This window comes from Sus scrofa, chromosome 18, assembly GCF_054392235.1.
Source record: "Sus scrofa isolate SSC_HxYL_T2T_F1_AM1 chromosome 18, Sscrofa_HxYL_maternal_Yorkshire_Landrace_v2.0, whole genome shotgun sequence".
Lineage (NCBI taxonomy): Eukaryota > Metazoa > Chordata > Mammalia > Artiodactyla > Suidae > Sus > Sus scrofa.
This window is the reverse complement of record NC_139400.1, coordinates 54,406,874-54,429,851: the sequence shown is the minus strand read 5'-3', so window position 1 is coordinate 54,429,851 and position 22,978 is coordinate 54,406,874. Positions and strand designations below refer to the sequence as shown.

Below are 22,978 nucleotides of genomic sequence, written 5' to 3'. Positions count from 1 at the left end.
GAGGGGGAGAAAAAAATAAGAAAGCTACTTATAGCAAAGGAGAATTTATTCTACCAAAAATACGCATGACAATGCATCCTAGTGTAATACAAAAATAAAAAGAAAGTGAAGATACAATTATATGATCACTTTCTTGCAGGTCTCATATATTGCTTTTAGAAAATCACATAGAGGTGGTTGGATTAGATTTAAAACAACTAAAACTCCAAAATAACCTGAAAAAGATGGCTCTGAACCTGGGCCAGGGGATCACTAAACAGAAAATCTTCGACATTTAAAGGAGGGAAAGGGTAGGTCAAGAAAAAAAAATAAAATAAAAATCAACTCTCAGAATAAAGGAAGGCCAAACCGCCTGGTCAAAGGGGGTTTTGTTTTGGGATGCTTTGTTTTGCTTTAATGTGTTTAGTAATTCAGATGCTGCAGGTCGATTGTGGTGAGTGTGTCTGTAAAAAAGTCAAAGCTGTCAGCTGAAATGTCTACGGGACTGTCGAGGGAACCTGGCAAACTGGGCGAGACTGCATCTGAAAGCTGCAGGCAGGAATCTGTGGAGAAAACGTTAAAGTCCTGCAAAGAGGGGACCTCGAGGGCCTCGGGACTGTCATTGTTTAGGCCTGAGCCACAGTTCTGGCCCATTGTTGACAAGCAGTTAGGAACAGTGGGTGACTGGTGCTGAAAATGTTTCAGATTTTTCTCATTGCTGGTTAAAGGCGAAACTGGGAAACTTTGGGAGTCGCCATTGTGTCCATTGGGAGCCTGCTGCTGAGAGAGGGCATTTTGCTGAAAAGTGTAACCTTCCCTCTCCAGAAGGGCCCCGGAGACGCTGAGGGCTTGCTCAAAGAGCGACTTCTCTTCCTCGTCCTCCTCCACTTTCTCAGAGTCTTCCAGGCTCTTAAATTTTCCTTCGCTGTTTTGGTTCTCCTTGCACTGGGTCTGCCTCTTGTGCTTCATCCTCCGGTTCTGAAACCACACTTTCACTTGTCTCTCAGTCAAATCCAGCAGCGCTGCGATCTCCACCCTTCGGGGTCGGCAAAGGTACTTGTTGAAATGAAATTCTTTTTCCAGCTCTAAAAGCTGCGTGTTGGTGTAAGCAGTTCTCAGGCGCCGGGAGCCCCCGCCGCTGCCATCGGCGATTTCCAGGGATTCTGCGGAAAGGGAAACCAACAAGAGACACATGCACAGTTGGAGGCGGAGGGGTCCGAGCCGGGTTATTCCGCTGGAGAATAAATAGAGCTGAAAAGATCAACTGCAACAAAATGGCCGCCCCTGGATGCAGAAAAGCTATTGTGCTGCCTTTCCTGGGAGCCCAGCCTGGGGAGACCCCATCTCTTCTACCTCCATCAAATTCCTGCCTGCAGCTCCCCCCAACCTCTCCATCCGGGAGCAAACTTTATATTAGCCACACCACAATTTATAATTAATGCATCAGCTGCTTAGCTGAGCAAGAGCGATCTATCACTCTTCATTACTGTCAAAAAGCCAAACTCTAGGACAACTAGACAAGAGGAGGTCAGTTCCAACTCAAATAAATCATCCCACATTACACAAGTTGGGGAAAGTTCCCCACCCCCTTCTTCAAAATACATATATGTGTATGTATATATATATATATATACTTGTCTCATGGTGGAGGGCAGGATCCCTTTTCTCGACATCAAACCCACTCCTGAGCCCACAGGGGAAGGGAAGGCAGCCAAGCATCTCTCCCTCTCCCCCTGCTCTCCCAGCCCACGCTCCCCTCCCCCCCAACCGCTCTCGGGGCAGCCCAGAAGGGGAAGAGGATCCCGGGGACCTGGGGCCAAGTCTTTGGACTGACCTTTGTGGCTGAGACAGGCAGGGCCGGTGGCGGCGGCGGCGGCGGCGGCGGCCGAGGCGGGCGGCAGCGCGGTTTTCTTGGCCGCCTTCTTCTCCTTCATCCAGGGGTACTCGGGCGGCTGCAGGGCGCCGGCGGGTACTGGGCTGCCGCGGCTGCCCGCGGGGCTCGGCTTAGGGCGGCCGCCAGCGCCGTGGCGAGGGTGACTGCCCGGGTTCAGGCTGGGAATGGTCTGCTCAAAAGGAGGAGGAATCAGTGTCGAGTGTGAAAGCGTCGAGGTCTTGATTGATGAACTTTGAAATGTATCAGCGACAGGGGGAAAAGATGTCAGGCACTCAGCGAGCGACGGCTGGCTATTGATAAAACCAATCTCTCGCTCAAATTCGTAATTCATGGCCTTCTCCTTGGAGCCCCCTCGGAGAAAAAGTTCCCTCTTCTGGAGGGGCTTTGGGGGGGCAAGGCCCAGGAAAAAGGCGAGCGCGGAGGAAAAAAAAAATCTATCATAGAAGATCGCTGCTGGGGTGTTTTTTTTCTAATTCACTGATTACAGCCGTATGGGGACCGCGCTACTATTAAACTATTGAATTCATGGAGACAAGGTTGAAATTGGACCGAATTGGCTGTCACATGATTGCTTCTGCCCAATGACAATTTGGGCTTTAATCAAAAGAAGCCACTGTCTGTTTGATTGATCCAAAAAAGTCGGGAAGGAACGCCTCATTGGGGGCCAGCGAGGCTTTATTTACACTTTTTTCAGGGCAAAAACACATATATGTGGGTGTGGGTGGGGATGCCTGGGCGTGCGTGGGGGCGAGGGTGCCTGCCTGCCTCCGGATCAGCAAGGATCTGGTGTGTGCGCCTGGGAGTGTGTGTGAGTGTGCGAGTGCGTGCGAGTGGTGAGCCCTGCTGCGGGTCCCGCCGGAGGCTGCCCTCTGCCTCCCCCGCACACTCCGCGCATTGTTCGGTACTGTCGGGAAGACGCCTCGCACCTCACAAATCATTTAAGCACCTCAGTCTGACGCCTGCAGTCATTAACAAAGTAATCCATTAATCTTCAAAGTTTTGACACCCGAGGGCCCCGCATCCCAGCCACATAAGTTCTGCTAAAGCAGGAGGAAGAGGCAGAAGGAGCGGGGAGATGAGACAGAGAGAGGGAAGGGAGAGAGAGAGAGAGGGAGAGAGGGAGGAAGAGAAGGATTCTTTGGGGGGACCCCCTCCCTTGTATCTCCCTTTTCCTCCTCTGCCTTTTCTAAAACCGGTTCCTGGATCTCAGAACTGATGGCTCTCTGTTTTCCTTCCTGTCTCTTTCCCTCGTTTCCTCTCTTCCCCGTGTTCTGCCCTCTCCTCCTCCCAGTCTCTCCTCTGTCCACCTCTCCTCCCCACCCCCCGCAGGCCCTAGCCCCCCTCCCACAGCCCAGCTCCGAGTCCGCGCCCCCGGACCCCCGGACCCGGCCCATTGTTAGCGGGCTTTTCCAAGACAGCTAAGCATCTGGCTCCAGCGGGAAGCGGAAAACGGGAGGCGGCTCTCCAGGCTTCCCGACCTTCCTGCGCCATCAACTTTTCAGGAGTGGCTGGAGAAAGATAGATGCATGTGCCAAGCGAGACAACAACCCCAGGTCCAAGTGTTCAAATCCCTGTAGCCAGGGCGGCGGCCAGCCAAAGAAATGCCGCCCCGAGCAGGCGCGTGCGGCTCCTGGCATTCTGGGTTTCATACCCGTAGGGCTCGGGTGCGGTGAGTATTTCTGATTTCCAGGAAGTCTGTTGGAAGTTAGCAGCAGGGAGGGAGAAGGCTCTCGCTTGTTCCTCTCTCTCTCTCTCTCTCTCTCTCTTCCTCCCCTTTTTCTCCTCATCCTTGTCGCTCTGATTGGGGCTTCTTAGTTCAGATGCGGCGAATGCTCCCTGGCAGCCCGAATTGTCTCCTGCACCTTCTGGCTTCTTGGCCACCAGGGATGTTTGCACTCGGGTTCTGTTTCGGGCAAAACAGCACCGCGGGTGAGAGAGGGCGACCCAAGGAGGAATTATAAAGGTTCTGTTTCTCTGTTCACTTTCTTTTTTCCAACTCGGAGACTTGAGACTGAGCGCATCTTGGACTGTGCTGGAGGGTTCAAAAGATAACACCTTTAGGTAACCAACAATAACTTTGAAAAAATCCACCTCGCCAGAAAGAGGGGAGGAGGCTGAGAGAGAAATCTGAAGGTAGCTCTTTTCCCCCAAACCCTGAAGATGATGATTCTCTTTTGCTTCCTTTGAAATGGACCGAGTGATCAGACTCCCCCAGGCCGGCCGGCATCGGTGGCAGGAAAATAAATCATTCTGATGGCCAGGGAGAGAGAGATTGTCGGGGGAGAAAAATCTACGTAGAAAACAAGAAAGGCTGATCAAGACACAAGGATAGGACTCCATCTCTGAGGCTAGCGTCTAAGGGGGCTTGGGCTGAAAATTTGATATAAAGTGGCCTCGGTTGTTGACTAGCCCAGAGCATTGCCTTACAGATAGAGATGCTACTTTGGAAAATGTGGGGTTTTTCAGTTTTCTTGCTTTTATTCCAAACAAAGCTCTGAAGGAAGTCTGGGTGTGATCAATCTTGCTCACCAAAAGCCTTGACAGCTTCTGGCCCTTAAGAACACATTTCAGCTTCGAGCTCTTTCCAAGATCAAATGTGGCCGAGCAAAGAGGAGAGCAGGAAACGCAAGTAAATGAGGAAAACTAGTCTTTTTTTAAAGATTTTTTTTTTGGCAGCAGAAAGACTTAGGCTACTTTTAGGAAAGGTGCTTTTTGGACTCGGGGATGGTGGCTTTTGGCTTTCGCTTTACCCAGAAAATATTGAGGGGTTAAGGGGAGGGGGAGCACAGAGAGGGAGCAGAGCTGCCCCCATATCGCTGAGGCTTTGTCAGGGGCTGCGTGGGTGAGAGCTTTCTGCTCGCCTCAGCGGCCTTAATTCAAATACCATCTGGAGGAAAACCCTTTTCTTTGACCATTCAACACTGAAATCTTCCCCAAATCTATTACTTTGACTCAGAAAAGATATTTTAATAAGGATTTCCTTTTAATACCTAGGAAGTTGGAGGTGAGATCTATATTTTTCTTTGAAAGCCAAAATGAATGTCTTGACTGGCAAGCTATGGGAAATCATATTGGAATCTCATTTAAGAAATCTCTGCCCCGAGGGAAGGATGAAGCTCCAAACCTCAGTGAAAGAGTAGATTTTAGACACCAGCTCAAACAGTGGTATCCCTGAAAGACTTTCCTCTCTGGGTGGGTAGCTTTCTTTCCCCCCCCCCTCCACTGTCCCATATTCTCCTGGGTAATTTTACACGCTTCTCTAAAATTATTGCTGAAAAGGAGACTCCCTTGTCTGCTCAGCCTACTGTGTTCAGATCTGAAAGACCAAAAGGGCAGAAAGCTTCGGTCCTCACAAAGACTGGTCCCCTGCATTTCTGAGGTGCCTCCATATCTCAATAGTGAGGTTGGGGTGGAGTAGGAAGCAAATCTAACCACAGCCCAACTTTTAAAAGAAAAAAAAAAAGAAAAAAAAAAACATAGCAGGAGCTCCAAGAGAGATATGGGGGAAGCACCTCTGGCAGTGAGAGAAGCACCCAGATCTCTACAGCTGCCTGGATTTGCATCTTCCCAGTCTTTTTTTTTTTTTTTTTTTTTTTTTTTTTCCTAATGTGAGAAGCTTCCTTAAAAGCAACTCCTTGGGCCCCAGTAGTTACCAAAAAAATAGTTCCACTGCTATTTTTTAAAGCTCATCAGAGGGAGCTTCTCAGGGGGGTGACAGTGGCCATGATGGTGTATGTATATTTTGGATTGCAAACAAAATGGCGACATTTTCCTTCTCTGCCTCTGAAAGATACAATCCAGGGAGATGGGGGGATCTATTTCTCACATCGGAAGCTCCTGACCCCCAGACCAATGTGGTTCCTCACTTCCATCTTGGGGAAGGGGGTGATAGGGATGCAGTTTCTGATTTTGGTTCCTTTTCTGGGCACTGCTTTAGTCTGAAAATGAAAATAGTTCCCTTCCCTGTGCCTGCCTTGGCCTCTTCCAGCCAGTCAGTAGGCAGCCCTCTCTTAAATCCAGCAGAATTGTAATGTTTAGCTCCTGTAGCATCAAATAAAAGAAGTACTTGTAAAACTGCATTTTTATTAGAAAGATACCAATCTCCTTTCTCTCTCCCCCTCCCCCTGGGGCCATAAAAGGAGAGCGGGGAGGGAAGGAGAGGAAATAAATCTAGAGAATGCCAAATCCTATATTCTGGGAAGAAGCCAATGCTGGCACTCCAGCAATCCACGGAAGGACTCCGGGAGGTTCCTCCCCTTCTTTTGCTGGAGACCTGGGTGAGCTTCGGTCTCTTCCGAGCCGCCCCGCTCCCACTGATGACTTTAGGAGTGATTCTTTCCTCCTGGCTCGAGAAGGCACAGAGAAGCATCCGCGGAGCGGCCCGGTGCTCCTAGAAAGTGTTCGCCATTCTCCGGGCGGCCAGTGATTTTTCCGGTTTAAGGCGTTGGCTGCTCCTCTTGGACCAGAGGAAGATCGTGGAGCAGAAGACAGCCCTACCTTGTTCCCCACGGGGGCTGCCGGGGCACCTGTGCCCCCCCCCCGCCCCCCGCACGCCTCGGCCCAAGCTGCCTTTGTTTCTCCCGCACTGAACGCGCCGCAACCGCTGTGCCCGCGGCGGGCCTCCGTGGCAGCTGGGAACCAGACAGCCCAGCAGGTTGGCAGCTTGGCGTTTGCTGAGCTGCTGCCGCTAGAAGCTCCGGCTGCCTTCCGGAGGGAGAATTCGGTGAGATCGCAGGCGAGCCGCCCGGCCAGGCCGCACGCGGGAGCTGGAGGGCTGCCGCGGCCTGCTCCGCGCCAGCTCGCCTCTGCCTGGACTCCACGCAGACCCTTATCTTCGGCCAAAGAATCCCTTCTGAACACAGATATTATTCAGAATAAAAACTTTATTTTTTTTGTTTTGTTTCTCAGAATGTGAGCAGCAAGGAATGTAGAACTCTCAAAACAAATCTAGCATTTTTCACTGTCACAGATTTTTTTTTTCAGTTTTGCAGGATGTTGCAAACCTAAATCACTGTTCTGAAAAGCTGGATCCTCTCTGGTATTATTGCATCATTACCGTTTTTATAAAGGAATTATATTTCCCTTTCAAATAAATTTTTTCCTATGTACGCCAATAGACCATTGAACAAAAGGCCCAAGAAACCTTCTGAACAACCAGGGTACAGAATTTCTTTAATATAAATACGAACGGATGGGGATAAATAATATTTAAAACTTAGATTATTCAATGCTTGCAAAAAAAATATAAATAAATCTGACTGTTCACCAGCATACACACACGGAAAGACGTACACTTAATCATCCTTGTACAGGGAGTCCCTGTTTCAAAGCGCCTTTGATTTTTTTCTCGCTCTTTACAAGAAGTGCAATTTAAAAAAAAAACCCTAAAAATTACAAAAAAAAAAAAAGTAATCGCTTCCCCTCGGGAGCCATAATGTACGAACAAATTCACATTGAAGAACTTGGCTAGAAAATTTGTTCATTTACCCTGTTTCTGATCAAAGAATTGAGAAGGTAAAGGGTGCAGGGCCATCGGCCGAGCGAGGGGCGGGAGAAGATAAATATCGCTACTGATACTGACAGCCATTCCAGCAACCAAGATTGCTACGTCACATAAACTATAAAAACGTGTTACCAAAGAAAACAAAACGCGGGGGGGGGGGGGAGTGGGGGGGTGGAAGAGAGAGAAAAGGGAGGGGCGGGAAAAACCTTAAACAAAACCAAAAAAAAAAGCGACTGAAGAAAGGTGGTGGGAGGTTGGGGGAGGGACTCTCCTGGCGCGCAGCCCCGAGCCCACCATCACAGATGGGTGAGCTTGGGGGCTTCCTGAATTCTTCCCTGAGAAGGATGGTGGGCGGTAAGGTCCGTGTAGGTGGGGTGCGGCTCCCCCGGCCCGGGCCCGTGGTGGTGGCCACTGCCCAGCGGCCCAGCGCCCCCGTAGTCCATGGCAGCCGAGGCGGCGTGGGGGAGGTGAGTTAGGCCAAAGAGGGGCGGGCCAGAGTTGCTCATGGGCTCCACATAGCTGCCCCCCACGAAGACGGGGCTTCCCTGTAAGTGTGGGGTCCCATAGCTGCCGTTGCCCTGCAGGCCGTGCGCGTGTGGATCATAGTCGGGCGTGCCACCCGCGCCCGCCCCAGCTGCGGTGTAGCGCTTCTGTGGGGGTGGCGGGGGCGCGCAGCTGGGCAGAGGTGCGGGGTAGGAGGCGGGGGGCAGCCCGTAGGCACCCTGGGGGGGCTTGGAGAAAGGCGGGGGCGACTGGGGCTCATACGGGACGCTGTTCACCAGCGAATGCATAGAGTTCAGATAGCCGCCAGCGCCGGGGGGCACGGGACTGCGACTCGGAGACTGGCCCCCTGATGACGTCAGCATGCCCTTGCCCTTCTGATCCTTCTTGTACTTCATGCGGCGATTCTGGAACCAGATCTTGATCTGGCGCTCGGTGAGGTTCAGCAGGTTGGCCATCTCCACCCTGCGTGGCCGGCACAGGTAGCGGTTGAAGTGAAATTCTTTCTCTAGCTCCACCAGCTGCGCGCTCGTGTAGGCCGTGCGCGCCCTCTTGGAAGACGCCTGCCCAGGTGGGCTCTTGTCACCTGCGCAGCTCTCCCCTGCGAGATCAGAGGAGAGAGGAAGTGTGGCATCAGGGGCTGCCCGCAGCCCCGCCCAGCCCCTGACCCAGCAGGGCCCCCTTCTGTCTCCAGGCTCCAAAGATCCCTCCGTCAGGGCCCAGGAAGGGGAAGGAGGAGTTAGGTGCTCTCCTCTGTCCTAGTGGGGAAACGGTGCCAGTAGCCCCTCATTGAGTAAAAACAGGCATGTCCAAGGGGGAAAGGAATAGAAATCCTGGTCTGTACTTCTCTTCTGGCGCTATCTGCTTTCTGACTCATTTACTGATCCTTCAGCCGGATCAGACTACAAACTCCCTGTGGGCAGGTCTCACCATCTTCATTCCCTTCACAGTAACTGGATTGTGGAGCACCTTACATACACTCAATAAAGCTTTTCCTCCATCACTGTCTGACTGCAGGATTGGACGGATGCCTCAATTGGCCACTTATTTAATGTACCCAGTGTAGATGAGTGGAGCGGAAGCTCCAACCTGGAAAACCTTCTCTGCCCAAAGGGAGAGATCTCATCAGAAGTATCCATTTCTGGCCTCTTATGCTGGGTGCTATTAATTAGGATTCTCCATGTCATCCAGAACCCTGCCTCAGCTTTGCCTACTAATCTTGACCCTCCTTTTCCCCCTGGGCCCCCAAATCCTGGCTCTGCATGGTCCCAGACACTCAGGCTCAGAGCAGAACACTAGCAACTGGAGACCACAGGGGCCAAGGAAAGAAACCAAGATGGTGGGAAGCCCAAGACCCAGTGCCTGTTCTCTACTGGAATCTGGTTCCAGGAGGCCCATGTGGTTCCCATTAGGATGACAAGTCTGCATCTTCTCCCCCAGGAGATGGCTGGCTGCCTTTGCTGTCTGGGAAGGGCCTTGAGGTAAGGCAGCCACTCTCTCTGCTGGAGCAAAAATTCAAAATAGGCCCTGATTATAGGCAGAGCATCGATTCTGACCTGGAGGACTGCTTTTATTCGGCCACATTTCAGTGTGGGGTGAGTGCCACTGTTTCACTAGGAATGAGGAGCAGTGCTAAAAACAAGAGACAGTGGAGCTCGGCTTTGTTCTGCTGAAAGGTGCTAACTCCACAAGGAGGGATTCCAAAGTCACTAGGCCCCATTTGCTCTCAGAGAGGTCCAGAGAGACTCCCATCAGGTCTTTCTCTGGAGTTTCCAGGGCATACAGAGTCCTATCACTTCCCTAGTTGCCAAAACTCTGGAACCCTTTGAGGGTTGGGTGGAGGAGGAGCAGTGAACTCTTGGAAGTGTCCCAGTGCTCCCAGACTGTGCTGGCTGTGGCCAGAGGTGGCTTGGGAAGCCAGGAACCAGGCCAGAGGACCCTCCTCCGGAAGGCACCCCTTTACCTGAGCTGGAACCGCTGGTTTTCTGTTTTGTGTTTTGCCGAGACTCTTTCATCCAGGGGAAGATTTGTTTGGCCACGGTGGGAGAGTTGAGTAGAGGGCTCTTGGCTGCGCTGGCGGGGGTGGGGTTGCTGCTGGCATTCTGAGGTGGGGAGACTGACGAGGGGGGCGGAGGCGCGGCAGGAGCGGGCGCCGGGGGCTGCTGCGGGGGCTGAGGTTGCTGCGGGGCCGGGGGCGCGGCCTGGGGTGGCGGTGGGGCCAGGGGCGGCTCGCCTAGGCCTGGGGGCTGGCTGGGCGGACCGCTCAGCGTGCGCAGACACGCCTCGCTCAGCTCATGCGCCTTGGGGTGGCCCCCGGCATTTGCGGGCGACTGGAGTGAACAGGCGGGTCGGTGGTACTCGCCGTCGGCGCCCAGTGCTGCGGACGCTGGGTACGGCTGCTGACTGGCATTATAACCGAACCCGTTGGCTGCCTGATAAGGGTAGCCACCGTAGATCGCGGAGCTGTCGTAGTAGGTCGCTTTTTGCATCGCGTTGTTTCAGGATCTTGATCGCACACTCTGACAGGGGCTTGATACCCGTGAGGGCGCACATTGGCACGCCCCCGCGGTCACGTGACGCTCCGCCGCCAATGGCCGCCCCGCACAGACCTGGGGGGGCGAGAATCGCAGCGCCGTGAGGGCTCCGCGCAAATCCATCTTACTCTCAATAGCTAAGTGACATGAAAGCCATAAAAGAAAAAGTGGTCAGCAATATTTAGCAGCACGACTTGGCCCCGGGCGCAGAGAGCGCGCTATAAAAAGCCGCTGGAATTTACTGGCAGCTACAAATATTTGCTTAACTTGCGTCTGGAGTTGGGGGGTTTTCCAGGGAGAGAGGAGGAGAGTGAGAGGTCCGGAAACTGGGTCTCGGGAGCTGGAGTCCAAAAGGAGAAAAGCCTGATGGGGTAAAAAGGATCAGGGTCGAGATCCCTACTTTTCCAGGGAAGAAGAAACGGGGGGTATCCCTTCGTCTCTACTCCTTGGAGTCCTCCCCGCTGGGGCTCACACACCGGGAAGGGGCAAGGGGGCCAAGGGGAGCTTGGGTCACCAATTTTTTCTCCAATCCTCTCTATAGGACTGACATTTGCCAAAAGAACCATGAGGCGGGGTGACATCCCATCCAGGCCCTTCTTGGACCTTCCAGCACCCAAGAGAGGTATGCACAAAATTTTTTCAGGCAATAGCCCAACTCGACCCACCCGACTTTGTAGACTTAAGAAGCTGAGCTTGTTATGCAGATAATCTATCCTTGTGCAGCGATATGACCCACCTCTTCCAACTGAGCCCCTTGCAGTCAAGGAAGGGAGAGGAAAAAAACTTTGGATCCTGCGTGTGGAGGAACCAACACCACCACCCTCGTCAGGAAGTCAAACTCAAATCTTGGACAGTTCTTTACTCCTTCCCTGTCCCTATTTCTCAGGCAGGTCGCAGCAGGCCACTCCCACCTTTTTTCCTCTGTTACAGAAGGTCACCAGACCCTCCTGCCTTGGACTTTCTGAGGTGCTGTTATTCAGAGCAACTATCAAATTCTACCTGTTAAAACATGATGGATTAGAGGGGGGGGAACCCACCAGGAACCTGAAAAACCAGCGTTCATCTCCATGACCACGGCTTGAACTCTTCTTCCAACTTAACGATAATAGGTTCTGTCTTAGAAACTGCTATGTAATTTGATGTATGGGGGTCATTTGGCTCCGGACGAGGGATGGAAGCACAAGCCATAAAATCCTGCCAGAGTTCCCTGATCTTTGTGTGCTGTGTTGTTTTTATTTGTTACTTGGCCTATTTACCTGCTTCAGAAATATCAAGAAAAGGACAAGCCTGGAAATCCAAAAAGCAACTGAAAATCTTCTCAACTCTTTTATTTAGAAAGCAGATTGCAAAAGTGAAATCTATGTTTTCTTTTTGTTTACACTTTTGCATGGTCAACCTCTAGTTCTCAGCTCAGAAAACTTCCATGTGAGTTTATATAGTGACTGCCCACACACACCCACATGCACACAATCAGAATGTTAGTCTCTCTCTGACCATTTAAGAAAATTACAGTGGCAAATTCACGAAGAAAACAGTTGACACTTGATGCCTCAACTATGTGCATTTGAGTCCTGGAGTTATTCAAGTTTTCCAGGAATAGCAGACACTTGGTTAACTAGAAGAAAATTAATGTAATAAGCATCTACCAGTGGGTTATTATAATTTTGTTTTTAATAATGGACTCTTTTGGATTTCATTATTAAACCAACAATCTGACCAACATCTGGAAAACAGGCACAATTAATTTTCCAGAACCTCAATTAAAAATTACAGCATCCCTTATCCGGAGTTATTGTATGTGATCTTGAGCCCTGGAGTATTGTTTCTCTTTCGAAAATAGATAGGAAGTTACAGATACTATGATCAAAAATAAATAAAGGATAAAATAAAATTTAAAACAGAATAGCAATTTAATATCTCCGTTTCCTGTTCTTTCACTGAAAATAGTTCCAATTACATTTGGCAGTGTTAATCTCTGCCATTATGAATTTTTAAGATACCGGGTTTGTGTAAAATAAAACGTCAGGTTAAGAAAATTACTCCAGACACTTGAACAGCAAGATATTAGATAAAATAACATTAAGTTGATTTTGAACATGCAACATTTCCAGTGACTTACTAATCCATTATCACAGGCTACACCGGCCTGTGGCTTACTTAAGTCGTTTCATCAACTTACGCATTGTCTTGCACAATAACACAAATGCATTTAAAACTCAGCAAACAACCATCTCCATAAACTCAAAATGTGAATTCGCCGCGGAGATCCCACCAAAGTCTTTCCTATTGTTTGAGATCAGCAAATAACCACCTTGGGGCCCACACAATCCCCACACACACCCCCACCCCACCGCGCCACCCCAACCCAGCCCCCAAAGTTTGCAACCTAGTAAAGAAGTTGGAGATTTGCCAGTCAGGAAACTTTGCTTTGCACCCCCAAGCAAGGGCTGGGGATGGGAGGAGATTCCTCTGAAAAGACCCCTTTCTGGACAATAACCCCCAGGTGCAAGAACTGAAAGAGAGTTGAGGAGGCTAAACTGAGGGCAGGAAGCAAGCCCTATTGTCTCTCTGGAAGGTCTGCCCAAATTCAACCTCCTTCCTTCAGAGACACCGCTCCCTTTTGCCACTCCCGCCCTTTCTCGGCCTGCCCTCACCCCAGGTTGAAGCGGGAACCGCGGGTAGAGCCCCCGCGGCCCTTCGCCTACCCCTTCCTCTCCCTCCAGCCCCGCAAAGTTGCGGCTGGGCTAGGGAGCGGGAAGAGGTGGGGGCGGGGACGCGAGCGCGGCCTGAACTCGAAGTGTAAGGGTATCAGTCACTGCCGGGAAGGAAGCTCCGGCTTGTGAACTCTTCTTGAACCGAGATTTAAGTCTGCAGCCATAAATCACCGAGACGTAAACTCCGCCATTCAGCGCCGGGAGCGGCCGGTTGTGGCCCTGCTTACCTTAACTTGCGACGAGCGCCGCAAGCGCGGGCTCGGGCTGGGGCTCGGGCTCCGGCCCCCGGCCCGGCTCGGCGGCCCGGCCGGGTCCCCTCGGCGCGGGATGGGCACCGACCCTCAGCATCAGCCGAGGCGGCGGGCGGGAGGGAGACCCCGAGGCCCGGACGCTGCGGCGCAGAGCGTGGCCGCCTCGCTGCTCCGGCAAGGCTCGCCCTGGGCGGACTGGGGCGGCTCGGACCCCCCCCTCCCACCCACCCCACCCACCCTCCCCTCCCCCACACCCCCGCCCCCTGCCCTTCCCGAGGGCAGCAGCCGCGGCCCGGAGATAAGCGCTAGCGCGGCGCGGGGCTCTGCCTGGGCTAGTGGCACCGACTTGGGTATGTTTCTTATGAATATTACACGCGGAGCAGCGGCTGGTCGGGGGGTGCGGCGGGGGTGCTGGGGGCGGGCGGGAGGGGAGGCCGCGGCGGCTGGGGGGGCGCGGGCCGGCGTGGGGGATGGGGCCGCGGCGAGGGGAAGGACGGGAGCGAGAGGGGGAGCTCAGCGGCGGCGGGAGGAGGGCAGCCTCCCCCCAGCCCCCTGCGCCCTCCCTCTCCCCGCGCCCGGGCGTCACGAAAGTCCAGGAAAATTATGCTAATGAGGACAAACGGCGCTCACAAAGGGGCTCTCTGGCCGGGCCTCTATTTCCTGGGAATCCGTTTGAGAAACCACCTCAACCCTGTGTCCTGGACCTTTCCAGCTGCGGGGCCCAGGGAAAGGAGAGCCCGGAGCAGAGTGTTCCCCAGACTCTGCGCGGTTTGCCTCACCTGCCGCCCAGTCCAGGAACCTCAAATCAACCCCTGGGGGCGCTGGGATAGGGAGACCTCTCCAGGGCCAGCTAGGCTGTCTTTGATTATATTTCCAGGCAACTTTGGTTACGTTTTCAAACCCTTGAAATCCTGACAGCCAGGAGGGAAGCAGCCTGGGGGAGAGGCAGCTGGTCCGGGCAGTGAAATGGGACGCTGGTGGCTCAGGTACACACAAAGGGGCTGGAAACCTGGGTCTCCAGCTCTTCTGTGCCCATTTCACAGCACAAACGTGCAGCTCACTCTCGGGTAGATAGAGCTCTGACCCCAACAGGAACCGGCATCAATAACCCCCCTTCCACCAATTAGTGGTCCCAGATAGGGACGCTGAGGAGAGGAAAGGCCCCGCGTGCCAGGTAACGCTGCCAAAACTTTAAGGAGGATGGTATTCCTCCGGCCTAAAGCCTCCCTCAAGTCCCCAGATTCAGAAGTGAACTATGCAAGGATATGTGTGCGGCAAAAAGAGAGAAATGGAGCTTTCGTGCAATTCCAAGGTGTCAAGGGCTCGGCCTCCTCAAAGGAAGGTGTTAAAAATATAAGTAGTGTGTCTAAACTGTCAGGGAGCCAAAGTGTCACCTTAGAGCAAAAACAAAGCCAAGGGAAAAGGGAGAAATCAAAAAGCACTCTGGGCCAGGGTGGCCTCATGCATACCAATGGTTTTTGTCATTTATGGCTGGGCAAGATTTATGACTCGGCGCCCCAAAGCTGTAAACAGAGCACAAAACAGCAAACACTTGCTCCTTATGGCATATTGCTGCGGCGCAACTTGAAAGGGGGAGCCGGGCCCGCGTAGGAGGCGAGAGCCGGCCGCAAAGAGCCGCTCAGCGGCATTTTGTCTTCAAACCGGCCGGGTCGGATGTGGCATTTGAAGAAAGAAGGCGTGGGTCAATAATCAACCCGCACTTTCTCCTCCAAACTGCTGACGCGACTCACCGCCTTCTCAGCTAAGCCAGCTGCAGGGAAGGCCAGCTCTCCGTGAGAACCTGCCAGGGGAGGGGACGCCGGGGCCGAGGGGGCCCAGGGCGCCGAGGTGAGGGCTGGGGCGCCCCGGGGCGCATCCCTTTCCACCGGCGCCCGGACTGTGCCGGCAAAAGGCAGACACCGGACCCGCCGAGGCGCAGGAGCCCAGAGAAAGCCGGGGCGGAAGCTCGGGCCGGCCTCTGTCCGCCCCGACGAGGTGGCCTCTGGGCGCGGGCTGCAGCGGGCAGAAGGGGGGCTCCGACTCAGGACTAGGGTCTGGGGACCGGGCACGCAGACGGCCGGGGTTCAGGCCTCTGTGCTGAAATCCAAAGGACTGGCTTTCGGAGCTAGGCAGGCGAGGTGATTAAAAACAGTAATATATGGTAGCCGAAGGATTTTTGCTTGTTATTGTTGCTGTTTTGTTTTTAAAGAAAAATATCGCCTGTCGATTTCCACCGCCAGAAATCACCCGCCGCTGCCGCGGCGCCCTTTCTAGACAAATCCCTCAGCCGTTCACCCGGCTCCGCCAAAACCCCGAGGTTTTCTTTGGGGAGAGGACCCCCCGGCTCCCCCAGTACCCCCAAGTTCCGTGCCCCAGCCGCTCTCTCCCCCTTGAGGACTAGAAGAAAACGTTTTCTCAGCACTAGAAGAATCTTTGGACCAGCGGAGGTGCTCTGGTGCCTTTCGACCCTTCACAGGGGTCTCCTTGTGAACTTGTCTGCGAGGGTCTTGGGCGGCTCCGAGGCTGGAAGTGCAGCCGGGGAGGAAGGTGAGGAGGGACTGTTGGCAAGAAGAGGAGAAATCCTGGACTGGGGAGGAAACTCATTCAGGAAATACGCTTGACTGTGAGGGTGAGGCTGGCATTTTGAGGGTAAAAGAGGATTTTCCTTTTTTTCTTTTTTTTAAATAGCTACAGTTTAGCTTTAATGGAATGGCTTTAGCTCTTTCCGTGGAGGGAAAAAAAAAAAAAAAAAAAACACCGGTTCTCTATAAATGCCACTATTGGCTCCTCTCTGTGCACACTTTTATACTGAACCAGCTGGAGAGTCCATCCTTAGATATTTATTCCACTTGCTGGCACTGAAGCGACAATAAAAAGATGCCTTTAACAAACCTCTATTCCCTCTCTCATTCTTTCTAGCGAAACTATATTATTTATGAGTCTTTAACTGGGTCAAAAATGCGCCAGAACTGGGTCATAAATCATATGAAATGCTGACAAGTAATTGAACAGCAATTAAAGCTTACATTTTATTTCCAAGGGGTGTTTTAGAGCACTTGAAATGGCCTCAGTTAAACACGGTTAGTGCCTGAGCCGGTAGCGGGGGAGGGCTAGAGCAGCCCTCCATCTGGGGAAGTAAATCCCACTCAAGTAGGGGAAACCTGATTTGATTTTTTTTTTTTAAGCACAGAAAGAAATAAGCGGGTTTTTTTAAAGTCAGGGGACAGATCCGATTCCCAACTCCTTGTAGGTGCCCCTTTCTCTGCCCTGAGAGCTTCAAGAGCAGAAGAAAGCAAAGTTTCCCTCACCTTTGTAGGGAGTTTCCATCCTTCCCAGGAGTGCTGGGTCCCTAAAGCCCAATTAGCTCTACGGCTTTCCCGGTAATTTGGACACACACTGCTTAACTCTCATCTGCCTCCATCCTGGCTACGGCAAGGTTCCTGGGGCTCTGAAGCCGTGGAGACGCCTGTGTTTCTTGCAGGCTCTGCCTTTGGACTTCCCTCCAGCCCAGGGTGCATGGGCCAGCCCTCCAACTCTCCCAGCTGGCTGGGGGCAGACAAGGGGGTGTCCACACCTTATGCATTATGAAGCCCAAACTCCGCTCCCGCTCCTTCCTTTCTCTACCTCCTAAATGTTAGAATAACAGAGCTTCTGGGCATTCAGCTCACTTGCCTCCTCCCCAAGCCTCTCCTAGATTTGAGCTGTCCTTCACCCCTCGGGGGCAGAGGGTGCTCGGGAAAACAATGGCTCCTCCTCGGGGTCTGGCTCCTTTAGTCCGGCAAGTGGGAAAGCACGTCCTGCAACCCAGCACTGAACAAAGTGGCCTGAAGCATCATCAATAAAATGGCAGCGCATCTGGACACTCATTGATTTCCCTCTCCCAGCTGCTCTGGCTGCCCAGGTCAGCCTTCACCCTCCATCCTGGCCAGCGAACGCAGCTACCGGGGATGTGATTCCCCTTCTCGTTCACCCAGCCCCCACCCCCTCCAGGCAGCCTCGTCCAGCGAGTGCAGTGCGGCCACCTTGGCCCGAGCTGGAGCTCCAGGACCCTCCCTCCTCCTGGGGCTCCGCTTCTGGGACTCCGGCCCCCGCTGCAGTGGACAAAGCCACTCGAGCATTGGAGGCCACCAGGCCCACCTAGTAAGCCCCCAATTGCCCCTTCCTTTACACCCCTTAACACTTTCCAGGGAATTAAATTCAGTCTGAGGCGCTACTGGGGAGCTTTCAAATGCTTTCAGTTCTAAAGGAGAAACAAAGGAAGAGAAGGGCTGAGGGTCCCGTCCCGAACCAGGGTCTCCTCGCCTGACCTTTGTCTCTCACAGCCGTAACTCACTCGAGATATGAACAATCAACGGAAATACCTTAAAATAAATTCCATCCTCCTGGTGTGGTCTGGAATCCCATCGGCTAGCTCGCCCAGAACGGCTCCATGAGCACTGAAAACTGCAACCCGCTAGGAGAGCGCTCTCCGGAGAAGGGGAAGGAGAAGGAGGAGGTGGGTGCGTGGGGGTGGGGGGGGAGCGCTCGCTCTGTAGAGAATCTAGAAAACGTAATCACAGGCAAAGCCCGCCCGGGTCTCCGCTCCAAATGCCACAATAATGCGCTGTATTATGTGCTCACGTGGTCATACGTCAACTTAAATCCTTTTATTTGAAATAGGGGATCACTGAAGGAACGAGGCTTCCGAGCAGAACATTTAGCTTTCAGAGAGAAGAAGTGGGGGACCCTGACCAGCAGCAGGGAAGAGTTCTGTCTAGGGCAGTAGGATGCTGGGGCACCCCCCCCCCGCAACACGTGCCAGACCAGGCCACTTACCTCCTACTATATTTCTTTACACAAGATCCAAACACAAGGGAACAGCAACCCAGTTCCCATTCCCAGAGTCCATGTAACTTTCCTTGCAGTCTTCCACTCAAACACAAGCTGAACCCAGAACACACAACCACTCCAGGCTCCCCTGGCCCCACTGGCCAATACATCACAGGGCGAGGCGCAGGCCGTTTCCAGAAGAAAACCCAGTAATGACTGGTCTAGTCAGTGGACTCCCTAAGGGCCTGCCATTGTATGGAGTTTGCTAACACCCACACCACACACCACAGCCACTGGAGAAATCCAAAAGGCCCATAATTACCTGACAAAAGGCTCAAGCACCTCCTCCAAGTTCAGTTGGTTTTGTTTGGTGGGAGCCCGTAGAAGAGAGATGCTTGACTTTAGAGTAATGGGCAAAGGTTTTGCAAAATCTGGAGGGATCAAGTACCCTGGCCAAACCTGCACTTATGCTTTTTTCCTCGGTGCATAAATGAATGATACAGGAAATTATAAGCTTCTAATGATGAAAAATTAAGAGGAAATGATATAATTGTCTTTGAAAGAGAGAAAAAAGAACCAACTTTTGCTGGCATCCCTTGAATTGACCTACAAGACAATCTAGGAACCTCTCAGCAGACAGGTCTGTCCATCTTCTCCCAAGACAACTGTGTGCCCACCATGGGAAACTGAACTGGACCAACTCTGCTCAGGAGGGACCTGACCTTCCCCCCTCCCCATCCTACTCCATTCCTGCCTTCTGCTTGGTAATACTGTCCCCTGAACATTTCACCCTCTCAGGAGGCTCCTTAAAAGTTCCTCTTTTCAGGTCTTAGTTTCTGAACTTGGGGAGTGCTCTGAGGTGGTGAGATTCTCATGCCATATTCTTTTGTGGGCCTTCAGCTTGCTCAGCCTCTTTAAGTGTGAGGACTCCCTTGTAGCAGCTGCAGGAAGCCGTGCATGACCCCTTCCCTCCCCTCCTCCCCTGCAGAGGATAGAAAGGGCCTGATGAGAATGCATGGCCCTGGGTGAAGGGGCCTGGTCATGGGGGTATCCAAATCAGAAGAGCAACAAAAGAGGAGGAGAGCATTGGAAGAGAGCCCCTGGGCCTAAACTGGAGGTGGGGTTCAAGTGAGGTTCTATGGGAATGTTCCCAGCTCTGGCCAAAGCCACAAGCTAGAACGTGAGAACCCGAAGTGAAAACTTCTTCTCTCAGGTGTTGAGGCTAGGGGATGGGACCAAAGGCTGGTTTCAAGGAGCACTCTCCAATGCTTCAGACAACTGACACACCGTCCTCTGCTCCCTACACCCCATCCACCCACACAGGTTCACACTGAGCTCTCCAGAGAGCCTGGCAAACTCCCCTCCCTCACCCAACCAAGTTTCTGCAGAGGCTTCAACTCAAAGATGAGAAGGGGCCCCCTTCAGAACTCCCAGAGCAGTCTGGAGCAAACCGAAACTCCTGAGGCCATAAATCAATGGGAGAAGTCTTTTGGGTACTGCTTCAGAGAAATGCCTTAACGCCAGTAAGGCCCAGCAGCATCTCAGCTCCAGCTAGGAGCCTCTATGCTGCTATTAACAGCCCAGTTAATGCTCCAACTGCTGTTTAACAATTAACATTAATGACTTGGGGTGGGATGGGGTGACTGGGAGGGATGCAAAGGGGAAAATCTGAGCAAGTCAAAGGAAATTTAACTTTTGAGGTGAAAATGGCTTCTCTAAGAAAGACTTTGGTCTGGGCGAGCCCCCAGGGAACCAGCAACTGAGAGTTCTCCTTCACCACTCTGAAAGCCGCCTCCCTGGAGCAAGGCTGTGGGCCTTTTATAGTTTAGTTCCAGAGAACAAGAATAGACATGCTCAAGTATCCAGGCCCAAGTTGGGAATCCCAGCTGCCAGTCCTCCCTCTACTGACTCTGCCTGCCTCCAACCTGGCCAGGGTACACATGCCCTAGATCCATGCACCAGAGCCAAAACTGCCCCAGAGTTGTCTTAGAAGGAGCAAGTGACAAAGGACACAGAGCTTTCGTCAATATTTGCAGGGCTGTTGGCAGATTAGTTATATCTGTATTCAAACACTGCAATCTGATTTCTCTGTCAAAAATACACTTAATATTTTTCTCCCTTTATTTTCCTCTAGTGGTTTTTCTACTCAGCATCAGGTAAGACCCTCTTAGCCCACTTTGTGTGTGCCCATGTGTGTGTGCTTGTGTGTGTGCGTGAGTGTAGGTTATACAGATCTTTATTTAACATGAGATATTTCCTGTGGGTACAATTACAGTACAAATGGGCCTCCAAGTTCTCTGGACACATATGGATGTGTATGTCATTTTATACACATGGCCACAGACCCCTGCAACTATTCACACATGCAGTGGTTCTCTTGTGTGCAGAGATGCGATCCTAAGTACAGGGTGAGGCGCAAATACCTGAATGTTCCATCTACACTTGGTACAAATAGACAAACAGTAGCTGAGAAAGTAACCAGCTTTACTATTCCTCTGTTTACTTCCTATCTGATAAAGTAATAACTCATCCGGAACACGGCACCAGCCTTAGAGCATCGCTGAATAGCATGTTTCAATTAATTAACAACCTGCTACCTATCGTGGGAGCGGAGTTTAGGGAAGACTGAGGCCTAAAAGATAGAAGGTGAAATCTCAGAAAACTTTATAAAGTAGGGAATTCCTGTAAGAACAAAGCAAATCCATTCCTTCACCCCGAGCTTCTGAAAGCTCTTCCAGCAGCCCCTCCCCCAAATAGGCACGAAATTTATGGATCTTTTACAAGGTAATAAACCACAGTAATTACCTCCCTGCATCCCAAACTAAGAGAACAAATTAAGCCAGAACTTGAAAAGAATTTTAAAGAGTTTTCCCGTGTTCCAAATAGGAAAAGAAAACGCCGAGACACAGAAAACCCCGCGCTTTTCCCGTAGGAGGATCGGCGGCGGATCAGCCCGGCTAGAGAAACCCAGGAGCCCAGCTGCCTGCGACGGTCTGCACCTTCGACACACAGCAGCTTCCCTCGTGCCCGAGGAAGACAAGACGGTAGGAGAAACTGCAAGGCGGCGAGACGAGTTTCCTGGGCGGAGAGCGGGGACCCACCACCACCGCCGACCTCACAGTCTCCGCCGGCGCCGCAAACCGTCCGCCCGGAGAGCGGCCCACGCGGCGGCCGCCGCGCCCGTGGCCTCCGCCGGCTTCAGCGGCTCGCTGTGCCCGGGGCTTGCGGGCTGAACCGAACGCACCCTTTGGACGCCCCTCGCCGCCCAGGCCGCCACACATCTTCGCTCTCCGCAACCGCCGCTTTCCACGCGCGGGCTTTGGGGCCGACGCTTTGTCCGCCCGCCGGCGGCGCCACCCCCGCGGGGCGCGCAGCGGGGGAACCTGCTCCCAAACTCGGCCGAAGTCAATATTTAACCTGCGAGGGGCGAGGGGCTGCGGCCGCCGGGGAAGTAAAGTCCTTCCTCAAGGCCCGGCGCGAAGCCCGGCGCAGAGCAGAGTTTGGGCGCAGCGCTTACCTCGGAAGATGCCGAAGGCGGAAGCAGAGCGTGTCTCCCGCTCCGGGCGCTCAGGGAGCCGCCGCGTCCCGTGTCCCCGCGCTCTGCGGACAGACAAACAGCACAGGGTGAACGGTGGCTGCGCAGGAAGGGAGCTGGAAGCCCGGAATCGCAGGCACAGGCGGCGCGGGCGCCAGGGTGGCCCCTGGGGTGACACGGACACGGAGGAGTCGCCAGGGCACTCGTCCGTGCGGCGCCCTCATTGCTCGAAAGGTTCCAGTCTACAAATGGCCTGAAGATGGTGATTTATTTTTGTAAAATAAATACATACTCCATCTCCGCACCCACACCCTTTTTTTCTATCTTTCTTTTTATGGGGGATGGGGCGGGGGGGGGAAGGAAGGGGACCAGGCGGAGGAAGACAGGAAGGTGGAAGAGGATTTCTGTTGGCGCGGCTCTGCTGTGAGAGCTCCTCACGCACCTCAACTTGGGGATGTGAATGCACGCTTTATTTTCTTTTGCTAACAAAGGGAAGCCTTGTCTGGGAGCATTCAATCACAGATTCTCCTGAAACCCCACTAATAGTGCTCATTTCTGTTTGGCGCGAAATCAGATACCGGCTCTGTCCATGGGCCGGGGGCAGTCTTGAGAGGTTTTGTCTTCTGGTTCATTCAAGCCCTGGGGCGTCCCTTCTCAGTCCCAGTGGGCTGCTGGGACTACCGTGGGCCAATTACGGCTGCTGGAAGTGGGGGAAACTGGGAAGAACGGAGCATGAGACAATACCGGACCTGGGGGCCCTACGCAGCCGCCCCTTGCGCAGCCCCAGGCCCCTAATTCTGCTGCTGTCTCATCCCTCCAGATAGTGCCTCCCTCTCTTGGCCTCTAACTAGCAAATGGTCGGCCAACTTTCTGGGGATGAGGGGGAGACACTGAGGAAGAGCAAAGATTCCTCCTGGGGCCTGGCTTGGAGAAGTTCTCTGCTGGACTGGGACTCTGAGGTCCGTTGCTTCCATAGCTCTGTCCCTGCCCTACTACCCCTTCACCCAGGCCTGGGGGGCCACCCCACACTCCAGCCTGCCCGAATCAGCCCTCAGCGGCTGTCCTGCATCCATGCAATCTTGCTGATAGCACCAAGAGAGGCTACCAAACAGCCCACAAGCCCCCTGGCCCACAGGTTTCAGGGCTCCCCAGTGCATGGAACAAGTGGCTGCACACCAGGAGCTAGCTGCCCTCTGCCACCACCTCGACCTGCAGCTCCCACCATCCAGCAGGCACTTGGGACTCAGAATCCACACTG

At 53.0% G+C, this 22,978-nt stretch overlaps 3 protein-coding genes and 1 long non-coding RNA gene across 8 annotated transcripts in view; 2 read left to right on the top strand and 2 right to left on the bottom strand.

Moving 5' to 3' along the window:
• Positions 1-28: 28 nt before the first annotated feature.
• Positions 29-17,856, bottom strand: HOXA2 (homeobox A2). The gene is made up of 3 exons (XM_003134843.6): positions 17,738-17,856; positions 1,814-3,905; positions 29-1,142 (listed from the first exon to the last, which is right to left on the bottom strand). The coding sequence occupies exons 2-3, from the start codon at positions 2,202-2,204 to the stop codon at positions 403-405; spliced, it is 1,131 nt and encodes a 376-aa protein (XP_003134891.2). The 5' UTR covers positions 2,205-3,905; positions 17,738-17,856; the 3' UTR covers positions 29-402.
• Positions 6,739-22,978, bottom strand: part of HOXA3 (homeobox A3) — a 45,208-nt gene continuing 28,968 nt past the window's right edge. Inside the window, exons 3-5 of one of the 4 annotated variants that reach the window (XM_021079045.2) lie at positions 17,738-21,785; positions 9,841-10,486; positions 6,739-8,478 (exon numbers count right to left, since the gene is read on the bottom strand). In XM_021079045.2, the coding sequence (XP_020934704.1) occupies positions 7,673-8,478; positions 9,841-10,366 (1,332 nt within the window). In that variant the 5' untranslated portion in view covers positions 10,367-10,486; positions 17,738-21,785 and the 3' untranslated portion in view covers positions 6,739-7,672. Of the gene's footprint in view, positions 8,479-9,840; positions 10,487-13,352; positions 21,971-22,978 lie in introns of those variants that run through there. The other 3 variants (XM_021079042.2, XM_013985774.3, XM_005673301.4) reach the window with 3 other exon arrangements.
• LOC110257592 (uncharacterized) lies at positions 10,048-12,717 on the top strand. Its single transcript, XR_002340416.2, has 3 exons — positions 10,048-10,782; positions 10,953-11,033; positions 11,342-12,717. It is a non-coding gene; the product is annotated as an uncharacterized LOC110257592 (long non-coding RNA).
• Positions 13,651-22,030, top strand: LOC110257526 (uncharacterized). 2 transcript variants are annotated; one of them, XM_085005556.1, is made up of 3 exons: positions 13,651-17,871; positions 20,320-20,341; positions 21,072-22,030. In XM_085005556.1, exons 1-3 carry the CDS (start codon positions 17,806-17,808, stop codon positions 21,416-21,418), a joined length of 435 nt encoding a protein of 144 aa, XP_084861682.1. In that variant the 5' UTR covers positions 13,651-17,805; the 3' UTR covers positions 21,419-22,030. The 2 variants fall into 2 exon arrangements, 1 of the variants encoding a protein (XP_084861682.1); XR_014833978.1 differs by having other exon boundaries at positions 13,651-20,969.